General features: G+C 39.5%; 1 protein-coding gene across 4 annotated transcripts in view; it reads right to left on the reverse strand.

Annotated features, from left to right (window-relative positions):
* The window catches only part of GHR (growth hormone receptor), a 129,819-nt gene that overhangs the window by 10,485 nt on the left and 106,385 nt on the right, over window positions 1-12,949 (reverse strand). For all 4 annotated transcript variants that reach the window (XM_042825592.1, XM_042825595.1, XM_042825593.1 and 1 more), the window contains 2 exons: window positions 2,647-2,767; window positions 1,011-1,171 (listed from right to left, as the gene is read on the reverse strand). In XM_042825592.1, the coding sequence (XP_042681526.1) occupies window positions 1,011-1,171; window positions 2,647-2,767 (282 nt within the window). The remainder of the gene's footprint in view (window positions 1-1,010; window positions 1,172-2,646; window positions 2,768-12,949) is intronic.

Here is a 12,949-nt window from a genome sequence, read left to right on the forward strand (position 1 = left end):
AAATGACCATTCTTACTATACACAGCTACATTATTTCAAGACTAAAAAAAGCACATTAACCGCACATTTGCTGATTAAAATCTGAACCTATGAGTGTCAATGACAAAATCACTAGATGTCTGGAGACAAGAAGGTAGCTAGCCACCACCAGCAGACGTGCTCTGCATGAAACTCACCCGAATAGTTAATAAAGAAGACTAAGGATGTATTACCTATTTAATGATGATTTCCAAGAGTGGCTTATAAAACACTGAGACTAAACAACTCTCCATCAGAATTTATAGTGAGTTCTCTTGACAAATAAAACAGTAATTGAAGTCACACAGAATACAAATATTTGGTAACAACCTCAGAAATAATTTAGAAATACACTGAAAATCAGTATCTGAAAAGTAATTCTGATGTTGCTCAGCTCAACAAAAGGGCACAGTGGGTACGCTCTAGTCACTTGTGGGAATACAGTCTTAACTGCATGTGCATACACCATTGATATGCACCAGCAAAAATGTCTGGAAATCCCAGTCACAATTCATACTGCACTAAATAGAAGATCTAACCTAGAAATGCTAAACATCCTGACTCTGCAGATGTTTTGATTCGGGAATAAAAATCTATTTGGTTCAGGAACAAAAATCTGTTGGGCTCCAGAATCTTGCAGAATCAAGACATTAGCACCATCCTTGATCACAGTGACCAAAGGTATACAGCATTCCCTAGAAAGGAATCAGAGTGACAGCAAAGGTAAACACTGACGCACATACTTGAGAGCACTGGTATTCGTAAAGTAAAATGACATATTTGCTTTCATCCTTTTGGATTGCTCTCAACAGTGGCAATATTACCTAGATGTAGATCACTTTACATATTTTATAAATTCAAATTGCCTCCTATATGTATTATTTTTTAGAAACTGTTCTCAGGGGGAGAATTCAAATATAGTATGAAAGCTTACAGAATCACACCTATTGCACTAAAAAACTACAGAGATAAAATGAATAATGGAAGGGTACCTATTTCATCAACACTGAAACATTTTTCATCGAATACTTCATCTTTATTGGCAAGCTTAACACAATACGGTATCCAAATCGAGGTGTAGGATGTGTTGAAGTAACAGCTATTTTCTCCTGCAGTGATATAATCAGGGCATTCTTTCCAGTCTTCATCATTCCTAGAATGACAACAAGATCATGAGATACGTGAGAGAGAGATTTATGGATTTTACAAAGTATAAATTGCAGATGTTAGAAGACGTGCAGTTGATAAGTCATATCTCCTACAGAAGTAAGAAAACGTGTCAGTATTTCCTGTGATTTACAATGGAGTCAAACCACTATTCACCCAACCTACATAAATATTTCATGTACTGCTAGTGGCATTTCTATGCGTTGGATGGCATTTCTGAAAGAACAGTCAGAGAGTCATTTAACATGCATTTACGTTACTGTTCTTCAGGCAAAATTAATTGCAATAAGGCACCTATCTGTATGATGAGATCCAAAACTTGAAAGCCAGACTGCAAGGCAGATCAGCGCTGCACCACTTGCAAAACTATGGGCAGTGGACTTCCGCTGGTGACCACGATGGGAATGTAGGCACTGGGACACCTAATACTCACATGGGAAAGTGTCTGAGGGCAAATGCTGACACAAAACAACCCATATCAGCAAGATGTGAAAGAAAAGAGAAGAAATACAGAGAAAAAGCTATCTTACTTGGGATAAAGAACTTCTAAAACGCTGGAAGTACTAGCAATAAAACTACCTTTTTCCACTCTTTTGTTCAAACAGTTATGAGTGCACTTTGTAAATAAAAGAACTGTAGTAGGAGATGTCTCATGCTTTTGTATGTTTCGTTTAATCTCTTGATAAGAAGAGAAACTAGCAGATTGCAAAAAATTTGATAATTAAAAAATAAATTCAAAAATATGCACTTAAGACACAGCTTTGTGCCCTTCAATACATTATTGTTTGTATTATAGTGAAAAATTAGCAACAATGAGTTAACAGGCAGACATGAGGTCTGCTCTGAAAGTAATGCCTCATTATGTTGCCCCAGGACACCAGGGATGGATGTAGGGGTATGGTAGTAGAGGCTGAACCTTCCCACCAGTATCCCATACGTTTTGTTGCTGTGTGACAAACGGCAGCAGAGTGGCAGTCTGACACAATGGCATCCGACATGAAAGTGCGTGTGAAGAAAAGGTGTGACACTGAATTCCTCCCCTGGAAAAAAATGGCACCCACTGACATTCACTGATGCTTGCTGAATGTTTGTATAGACCAAACAGTGGATGTGAGCGCAGCAAGGTGGTGGGCTGTGCGTTTCAGCAGTGGCAACAGCAACAGTGTTCTTCTAGGCTGGTGCAGATTTTTATGAGTGTAGCATACATGTTCTTGCTCACGGCTTGCAAAATTGCAGAGCTAACAGTGATGACTATGTTGAAAAGGACTGTTGTGTAGCTGCAAATTTGCTTCACCAAATAGCATTACTGCACTTTTTGTAGCTGCTGTAGTTTCCAGGCAAATAAGTAGGAGGCATTACTTTTGGAGCAATCTGCGTATAAGTAGGTTAGAATAAGAATGAATTCCCATTCTTTTCCTCCCTCTTCCACTGTTTTCATATACAACATACACGCTTTCATACCTTTTCATATACAACAGTTGTATTGTTCCTGAAGTAGTGAGGTTTCCATCAGTCCAATAACATGAAAATGTCTCCAGCTCAGGTGATCTGCACTTGCTGATTTGTGGCCACTGCAGAAGATCTATCAAGGAAAATGGCAGAAGACAGAATCGGATAAATCAAAGGAATCCTGGAATAAACTGGACCAATATGCTGTTAAAATGAAGCACAGGACTTTTTATACATAATTAGCTTTCCTTCCGATTTACGAGCAATGAGGCAAGCTATAAATTCTGCTTACATGCAGATATCTAGATGTCTATATCTGTGAAAGGCCAAATTTCAAAGATGGATCCAGCTTTCTTTTGTGAGAATGGAGATGTTAGTGCCATGGTCTGCTACCCAGAGTGGAGGTATGCCAATGCTAGAGCTGTAGTTCAGTATAGATACACCTGCATTACTCCTGCCCTTCTAAAGAAAAGCTCTGTTTTAAGGGAAGTGTGGTACTGCAGAGCTCGGCGCTAGACTAACCAAAGCACTAGATTTGCTCTGCTGAGCAGTTCAGCAGTGTGACAGGGCCTGTATTGCTACCATTAGAGTTGCCACCTTGAACTGAGTTCAGGTTTGTGTATTTCTCATTGTGCAGTTATGGCCTTAGTCTGACAGAGAAGAGGAGGGCTCACAAGCATATGCCTGTTCTACCACATGCTGCTTCAATATTCATAATTTCCATTATTTTTCAAAGCTGAAATTATGCAGATCCAAGAAACGACTGGTACAATTGCTCAGCCTTGTCAGCCTTATGAGAAAAATAGAAACAAAAGTTGTGCATATGATTCACTGCTTTCAAAGTAAGCATGTAATTTCTTAATTTTTAAGGGTCTAATCAAGCAGTCATTCCAAAATGCCACCATTTCCTACTTGGCCTAGGAAGCTTTCCAGAAAGGGATCACAGCAAATGGAAGTGCTTATCTGTCTTCACTATCTGTGAAATACAATCATCTGTCAAAGAAAATTTCTCCATTACGCACCCAAAATTTGGACATTATCAGGTGTTTATGACTGATGAAATGATCCCTGGCCATGAACAACACAACATTGCTGGATTCCACCTGCAAAGCCTTTCACAAGTATTTTTGCAGCACTGCAACTGAAAATATTTGGTGAAACTTACTTAAACTCGAATTTTGAAAAAAGTATTAAGGTACAGACACCCACAAGCATCAGACGTTTCTTCCTGCGCACGGGCATTCTGTGACCCTCCTGTCTGCTGACTGCTTTATTTACTGTCGAGACAGAAACGCTTACAGAACACCAAAGTAATTTGTATTTCTTAGCCTTATTGGTTCGAGTTGTGTCCTCTCCTCTACATTCTGCAATGACAAGCACTGACATAAGCAGTAACTAATACATGAATATTAGATGTTTTTCTGTTTTGGTCACTATGCAGTATTGCCTCATTTTACACTTTGGACATTGAACAAGGACTGAACACCTTTGTGTAAATAAGAGGTTTGATAAGCTTTGTGGCCTATGCCCCCACCAAATATTTTAAATTCTTCTTACCAGCCTAAAATAGCTGCTTTTCTAATGACAAAGATTTAAACAGCACATTCAATTTTTCTGAACTTCAAAGAAATTTCATTTTTTAAATTGAAACACATTTTCAAATGAAATGTTGCAGCAAAAGGAAAGAAGTCAAACTGTTCTTTTTCAGAAAATGCTGAAATGAAATATTTTGGCTATGGGACTCGGTTTTGTTATGGTATTCAGTAGTTGGTGGCTTCTGCCTAAATCCCAACACGGTTTTGGTTGACCTTGACCTGAATTTATAGAAAACTTTGCATCATTCACCAAACAATTCTCATCTGGCAGAAATCATCATTAACACATGACTGTAACACTGTAAACTATTATAACATAGATTGAAAACAAAACAGAATAAAAGATTCAAGAGGATTATATATGTATTTTTTCTGTGTATCATAGTTTCCTCTTTCAAGCTTGAACTTTCTTTTAATTTAATTATTAAAACACATTAAATTATTTAAAAACAAAGCAAAGAAAAATAAAATTTTGTGCCTCTACTTCAAGGACATGAGCAAAATTGCCTCATTCGCAGGATACCTATAATCAGCACGACTCAGGTCTCTCTCTTCTTCTATAACCGAATGTGGTAATGAAGGACATGCTATAGTTTTTCCTGTTTCTATCCTCAGCTATGTGAATCAAGAACAAATATAGCTAGTTTCACTGAAACAGTTGTAAGAATATAAGAAAATGATATACTGGAAAACCCTCCTAAGTTAGGATATTTCTGTTGATGCCTGCGCTGTATTTAAGGCTGGGACATACCATATTTAAAGCTCGCACAGACCATGTCCTCATCTCCAGGGGTAGAAGTCACACAGTCACTTCTTTACATGGCCAAAGGAATTGAATGGAATAAAACTTCACCACTTTATACGGAAAATAAATCAAGGACTATGAGACATACAAACTGTTCTAGAAAAACTGATAAGAATGCAGCCAGAAGTGCAATCAGTTACGATGGAGAGAACAGCAATGCACACAGAATGCTGATTAAGATGTGTTGTCTTACACTCTAGCTTGAGAGGAATGCATTCCTAAGACCCCATTTTCTTCTCTTCTCCCTTACGACACGACTCACTATTTCACCACACAGGTGTTCCTTTAACTTGCATGAGAATTTCTCTGCATGGAACAGATTTATCTGGGATACATATACTCTTGGTTTTTACCGATTTGCAATTCATATTTTTACTTTTTTAATGACCAGATCAATTTCTAACAAAAATTGTTATCTAATCAGTTGTTTCCAGATTCTGTGTCAGGATTCCAGCCTTCAAAACCACAGGCTTTTGTGCCTGACGGGAGGAAACCTTGTCATGCTGACTTGTAGAATGCTTGGCACTCTTGGGGTGCATCTTCTCAACTTCTTGTTTGCTACAGGAGGTAATTATCGACATTGTACAGGACCCTGTGTGAGCTCTATCGCCCGGACAAACCGTACCAGACTCTGATAAATGAATACAATAGCTCAGTTGAATGCATTTAGGCACAACGGCAACAAATGAATAAAAAACGCTCATTTCATCCCAGATAATGGCTTGGCTAAGGATGCAGATTCAGCAGCAGGAAACAAGGAAAAAACCTAGCAAATCTATGGTTTCTGCCATGCTGGTTCTGGTAGAGGAGATCTAGTCTTGCCCAGCCAAAATGTTCAACTGCCACAACTGTGCTGTAAATAAAAAAGAGTAGGATCTCTTTGTGTTTTGCTTCCTTTCTGCTGCGGCCGCAGATTAGCCATGGTATAAACTGGCTCAGCCAGAAGTTGTTCTGCCAAAACAGTAGCTGAAACAATGGTGTGGTTTGCAAAAAGAATCAGGAATCCAGATATGCCATCCCTCTGCTTACATTTGTTTGAGGTCACAGTTTTCCATTTAGTGTAGTTTCAACGCTACATATATTTTAATGATTTAAAAAGGAATATAATGCTGTAACAGATCACAGAAAGTTACATGTGGATGGGCTTCAAAATAGAAGAAGTCTTAAAGACAATCTAGAGTTGTCAGAGGGCTAAATCCTCTGGAGATTAAGTTCCCCAGTGTTGTTTTCTTTTTGTTTGCTTATTTGAAAGTCTCTTTAAATAAAATGTAACTGTAAAAGGAGCTGGCCTCAAGTATGAACAGCAGTCATTGATGCTGTTAGGTAGTCAGTTAGTAACTGGGGTACAGCAGAGCAGGTCACCCTCACCTCAGAGACAGTCCTACTGCCACCAGAGCTCTGGCAGTTCTGCAGGGACGCAGGCAGGGCATTGTGTAAGACATACAGAAACCTATGCAGTTAGGTAGGGGAAATACTCATGAGGATGTAACTGATACAAAAATAACCAAGCTCGCTAAGCAGTACAGGAAACAGGAAGATGTACTTTAGGGGATTAAGGCAAAGTACTTATCACGGTAATTTTAAAAGGTTCATGTGGAATTATTGGGTATCAGAACTTAGAGCAAACTTAAACTTCCATAAAAATAATGTGCTCCAATGTGCAAATCAATGATGGATCAAACTGTATGCAACAGTACACTTACTTCATATTACTCACTCTCAAAGCAGACACACTGTGTCATTGCTAAAGCATAACAAGAAAGATGGAGATGCAAACTGGGAAATTAAATACATTTAAAATTGCAAACAATTATGAAGACCTGGAGTGTTATTTACTGTAGCTCAGATTTGTACATTGAAAATGACTGCTCTATCAATTAGGTTCTGCTTCTGAATCCACCAACTTTAACTACTGTTGGACAATGTACTTTATTGAATGCAGGATGATTTCTCTAGTACCACGAAATTCTGTTTCTTTCAAATTGCAAGTTGAAATAGACAATGTTTGCTGTCTGTGGATGGTATTTTAAACAGTCTAGTACTAATAATTTAACATACATCATATATAAGGAAAGTAGGATGCAGCCAGCAGACAAGAGGTCAGTTCCTAATCATGCTTCTTGCCAGTCTGACTCAGCCCTTGCTCTAGGTACCACCTGTCCACAAAGGGCCAGCAGCAAAGTTCTGGAACAATGCTGCTGGGGAAAGGAAGGTAACTTCTTTTCTGTCAGTATCAAATGAGATCATATTGCATGAAGAACTTAGCAGAAAGAAAGATGAGATTAACAGCTGTAAAAGGAACAAAATATTTCAGTGAAAAATAAAGGAAAATAACGCACAAGAGACTATTCTGCCCATGAATTCAAAGTATTGCAATAGTTCCTGAAAAATAATGATGTTCTGCTGAAGACTGAAGGCTAATTTGATGACCAGTTTTGATCAATAATACGTAGGCATTCCTGCTAACAGATGGGAGGCATGCACAGTGCTCTGCAAAATGCCAGAAAGAACTTTTAGCAAGTTTGCAGCAGAGTCAACAAACAAAAAAATCTGAAGATCAATATTGGAGCTTGGAAGCACTGAATGAAGAGGCAATGGTCAGCTATTCCCTTCAAGGAGCAAGCTCCCTCTTGTTTTTTTCTTGTCAAGTGAGACAGATATAGTTAAAAGAACAAATGCCTTGCAGAAGCAGAGATTTTCTTCAGCATCACAGTGCAGTGACTGTGATGGTTTCCCACGCTCTCTGTGCTACTGAACCTCCACAGAACAGGAGCTGATGTGGCTCACAGATGTGGTGTCCATACTGTGCTTCTCGGGTACACGAGAAGATCAAGTAAATAAAGCTGAGAACTGTGGGAAAAACAATCCTGCAGCATTACTCAGTACTGTTGCCCATGAGACAGTCTGTACAGGGATGAGCAAGGATGTGGATATGTGCCATGTTTCATGTGTTTTGGTGTGTGCTTTCCAAATCATGCCCTCCTATGCACAGTGGTGGAATCACGTGGTTCCTGCTACAGGCAAGCCACATCAGCTTCCCAGCCTACATATGTAACGTAGACATGCAAGCAGAGACAGAGGGCATAGCAAAGGAAAGGCAGTTAACACAACAAAACCCATTTCCAATGATCTCATAGTTGTAACTCAAAGTTACTTTTTTCAAAAAAGTATCCATAAGAATAATAGTTAACAATGCTTTTATCTGTTCTTGCTGCTGCTGAAGATGTTCAAAATTGCACAACATTATGTGGTAAGGCATATGAGGAAAGCTGCGCTCTCCCTGCTGCACCAACGAACAGTACAAGAAGTAAACAAATATTGCAAGAGGTTTTCTTCGCTCTTCTGAGAGCAAGCAATTTCTACATAGCTGACAGATACCTCCAGCATGCTCTCCTCTCCCACTCCTGCACCAGCTGACACCTTTCAGGTACAAAGAGTGCTCAGAACCAGGACATCATGACGGTCTTGGCTAAGTCTGACAAATTACTTCCCTCTTTTAAACATCAGCTCACTTCCTATGAAGAAGGGGGAACACGGGGGGAAGCAGGTGATCGGTCTGACTCGGGGCAGCCCCCGCAGCCTGGAACATGTGATGCCCCCATCGCTGCGAGAGGTGGCAGCAAGCGGCTGCAGGACGAGCGAGCAACGCTGGTGCCAATGGGAGAGACGGCAACACGGGAGTGCTCACAGAGCTTACAGAGCTTACGGCACAGCTCACGTCTGCAGCAGGGTGGATTGTGAAAGAAAAACGGGGCATGCAGGAGAAAGAAGGACAAAGAAGGAGGAGGAAAAAAGGATGGAAAAAGAAGATGCATTTTGAAAGAAAGCTGAAGAAGAGGAAGTAATATGGACAATCTGTAAAGGAAATGTGCCAGGTGACACAAAAATGTGATCACTGCTACTCAGTCTGAATAGTAAAGATGACAATGTCTCTCGGTCTGGCATGTATATGCCCTGACAGTGCAGAGAAAAAATAATGTATATTGGTGACCACTCAGAACTCTCAGAAGAGTTACTTACTAAGATAAGCTCATAGTTACACGGACAGTGTGGATTGCAAAGCTGAGGAAATAAGAAAGGAGTGACACAGCACACCACTGTTAGAGAATATCTGCAGAATAAGGACAACTTGCCAGAATCACAGAAGTAATTCCTCACGAATCTAAGAAAGTTTCGATCATTAGACGCACTGCAGTGAGAGCTTCAGGAAAGCAGGGACACAAGTTGGCCAGGTTTCATAAGACACACAGCTGTGCATTACCCATTATCAATGATACTACGTCCTAAATTGTATTTCGTCACTGAAGCAGTACCTGGTATGAGCAAATTCATCCTGATATCTTTTGTTATTTATTCCCTTTCCACACCTTTGTTAAATGCAAGTGAAGTAACTCAGGAACATAGTGGCCCTCAGTTCATCCTTGTTCTTGACATTTGCTCCCTTTAATTCACACTCCTTTTTGAAGGCCAGAATCAAGCTGTAAATTCTTGAACTTGTCACTGATGAGCTCCCGAGCTACCTCTGCCTTGTGTAGATTTTAACCATTTCAAAACACTGACTGACTAATAGCACTTGCATACACTAGACAGAAAAATGCTTCACTGTATGTTGCAGAGATTCTCATGGGGTGCAAATCAACAATCCTCATTTCACTGAATTTGAAGTGGCAGAATTTGGTGGGGTTGTTAGTCTAGCGAAGCAAAGGATGGAAAAATGCTGTGAGTATCCACAGGACGACTAGATGAATGGCCTTGGAGGAAACTTCCAGAACTCTTGTTCTTCAGTCAGGGGAAAGTTCCCTGTTACAGTCCATATATATTAATATAAAAACTAAGGAGCCAAAAAGCTTCCAGACGCTTTATTACTATGAAGATCATTTATTATCTTCCACATCTGGAGTGAAGACCCCAGGGAGATTACTGAGTTGTCACACAGCAATTCCTCTCAGAAGCCCTGCTACAAGACCTGTCTGACACATGGGCATGTGCAACAAAGGGAAGATGAGGTCTCCAAGTATTCTGAGGAATTTCTTCTCACTCTCTGATCACTGACAACCAAATATTACTTGTTGCTTTGAATATCTGGAGACTGAAAGTCATGTTGATTTTTCACAATTTTTCATGATAGAAACCACTCAATTTCACCTTTACAGACAATAGGAATAGAGAGGTTTTATGGGATATTCTTACTCTTTTTGCACATCTGGACCATAACACATTTTTTCTGGGCAACAAAGATGACTGAATCAATACGGGTATTTTAAAACCTCCTGGCATGCAGTATTACGCCTGTGCCTTTTGGATGTCCTGTTTTATTACTGCAGCCAGGATGTTTACTTGCTCAGTAATTCAGAACTTTATTATTGCAATGAATCATGGACTATGAGTTACTAACTTCAAAGAAGGTTCAGTGAAATTTTAAAAACAACCTAGAGAAGAATAAAAGTATTTTCTGCTCAGTTTATTCTGTAACTTAGTAAGAACATGAGTCTTTGCAGTTTTGCAACTTTCTTGTACATGCATCCTTTTCAGTAGATTTCAAAAGGAAAATGTCTGTGACAACAATTTTGTTCCTTGCTAAAATGCAGTTCTTATTGACAGATCAGCAGTGTCCTTTTAAAGGTGTTTATAAAACAACTATTTCCATTCTTAATTAAGCCAATATATTAGGTACATAATCCTCATAAATTAACAAAATAGTTTTCTTTAAAAAAGCAAAATAAAGCAAGAGTATCTAGCAGTTCTCAGTGCCATGGCCAAATCTCAGATGGACTCTTGTATATGAAAGGAAATATATGTGACACATCTGAATTTATAAATATAGAGTATCTTGTTCTTCTCCAAATGATAAAGTTGCTGAGCTGGGTACTTTTGAGCTGGTTACTTTTTAGCTTTGAAATTCAGGGGGATGGAAACACCAAAGGAGTGAGAAACCATGCCAATGATATTAGACTGATAGAATCAAGTTAACAGTGGAAAAAAAAACAATTCCCAAAGTATTGGAGATTCAATACTAAGATGAACAATGCACAAACAAGGAGCATTCATGACTCAGAAGGGAACTGTCCTTAACAGAATAGTAAATTTTTTTCCTTCAGCTTTTATTTCTGTGATATGGCTATGAGCCTAAAAGAGTTTTCTGATCATATGCACAGCGTTGAGAGGTCTGAAGTAAGCCTCCAGATTCATCCTGATTTTACTATTGCATTTAGTGATTCATGCGCAGAACGGATTTGGATAAAACAATAACATTCAAAAGCACAGTGTAGAGATTTATAGAGGAAATCTCATTTTTTTCTTCTGACAGACTGCCAAAAATGATTAGAGTTGTACGTATCCTCTGCTGAACTTCCCTCTAATACTCACTGCTTTGTGAGGACCCATCTCTGTCACTCCTATGCTTCAGAGCTTAGTTGGGTAAGAATCACAGAGAGAGTTGCTGGGGTTTTTCCTCTCACTATTTGAACTACAGACTCCTGGGTTCAAGGACTTAAAGACTAGTGGATTTACAAGAAATGAAGACTGATCGCTATTAAAAAATTGGCTGTTCTCACTTGGCTTGTTTCTCATGTGCCTTCAACATCTTTTCGTAGAATAGCCATTTCAAATAAATGCAGCAGGAATTTACAGGGAAGCCTGACTTTGTTCATTTAAAAAACAGAGCAATTTCCTGACTGGACAAAACACAGAGCTAACATTAAAATTAACAAAAGACCAATCTAAGTCGGTAGATTTACTTTTACATTAATCAGCCACTAAGTAGATTCCCCTTCTGACAAAAATACTGACCTTAAGGATGCTGTGCCAAGGAAGGGCTAAATCCCTTGAGTGACATTAATACAGAAGCAATACAGTTTTCACAGTTTGTTTAGATTAATGAAAGATTAATAGGCATAAATAATGAGTGTTTAAAACAATCAAAGAGAACAAAAGTCAGTGAAAAAAACACAAAAAAGAACAAAAGTCAGTGAAAAAAAGCAGGTTCTGGACATTTAACACACAATATGTTAAGTGCTTTGGATGTCACCTTATTCAAACGGTAGCACATTATCCCTTTAAAATGATTGTGACATAGGTATTTCTCAGCTCTTTGCTAAAAGAAAACAAGGGATTAAAAGAGGTTTGGCACCTGAACTCCAAGTAAACCTAAAAAGTAGGATAGAGGAATTGGCAGTCAAAGATAAAAACATTACTCAGAAAATCCTTACAGCAAGAACTTGCTCTAATGTGTCAGACACTGCATTGTCTGTTCGGACATTGCTTACATGTAGATTTCTAAATGCACAAAGAAGACACTGATATATGTGCTGGGTAACAATACAACAGACACCTTTCCTACTCCGGAAGCCCTGCAACTGCACAACTCAGCTCCGATAGTGATCACCTGTCACCTGCCTGCTAGCCCAGCTTTTCTCATTCTCTTTGTTTTTATTCCATTACGCCTCTCTTATTTTAAAGGTATCAAAATAAGAATGGATAAGAAATTGGTTGAGAGACCGCAGACAGAGGGTGGTCATCAATGGCTCCATGTCCAGGTGGAGGCCGGAAATGAGCAGCATCTCCAGGGGTCTGTCTTGGGACCGGTGCTCTTTAACATCTTCATCAATGACATCAACGATGGAATCAAGTGCACCCTCAGCAAGTTTGCTGACGACACCAAGCTGAGAGGTGCAGTTGACACAGTGGAAGAAAGGGATGCCATTCAGAGGGACCTCAACAGGCTGGAAAGGTGGCCCGGGTGAACCTGATGAGGTTCAACACAGCAGAGTGCAAGGTTTTGCACTTGTGCCGGAGGAATCCCAGGCATCCATACAGACTGGAAGGAGCAGTCCTTGAGAGCAGCCCTGCAGAGAAGGACCTGGGGGTCCTGATGAATGAAAAGCTTAACATGAGCCAGCAGTGTGCTCTTGCAGCT

The sequence above is a fragment of the Centrocercus urophasianus genome, unplaced genomic scaffold (assembly GCF_019232065.1).
Source record: "Centrocercus urophasianus isolate 14NV4802_14NV808 unplaced genomic scaffold, USGS_Curo_1.0 seq_25, whole genome shotgun sequence".
Taxonomy (NCBI): Eukaryota; Metazoa; Chordata; class Aves; order Galliformes; family Phasianidae; genus Centrocercus; species Centrocercus urophasianus.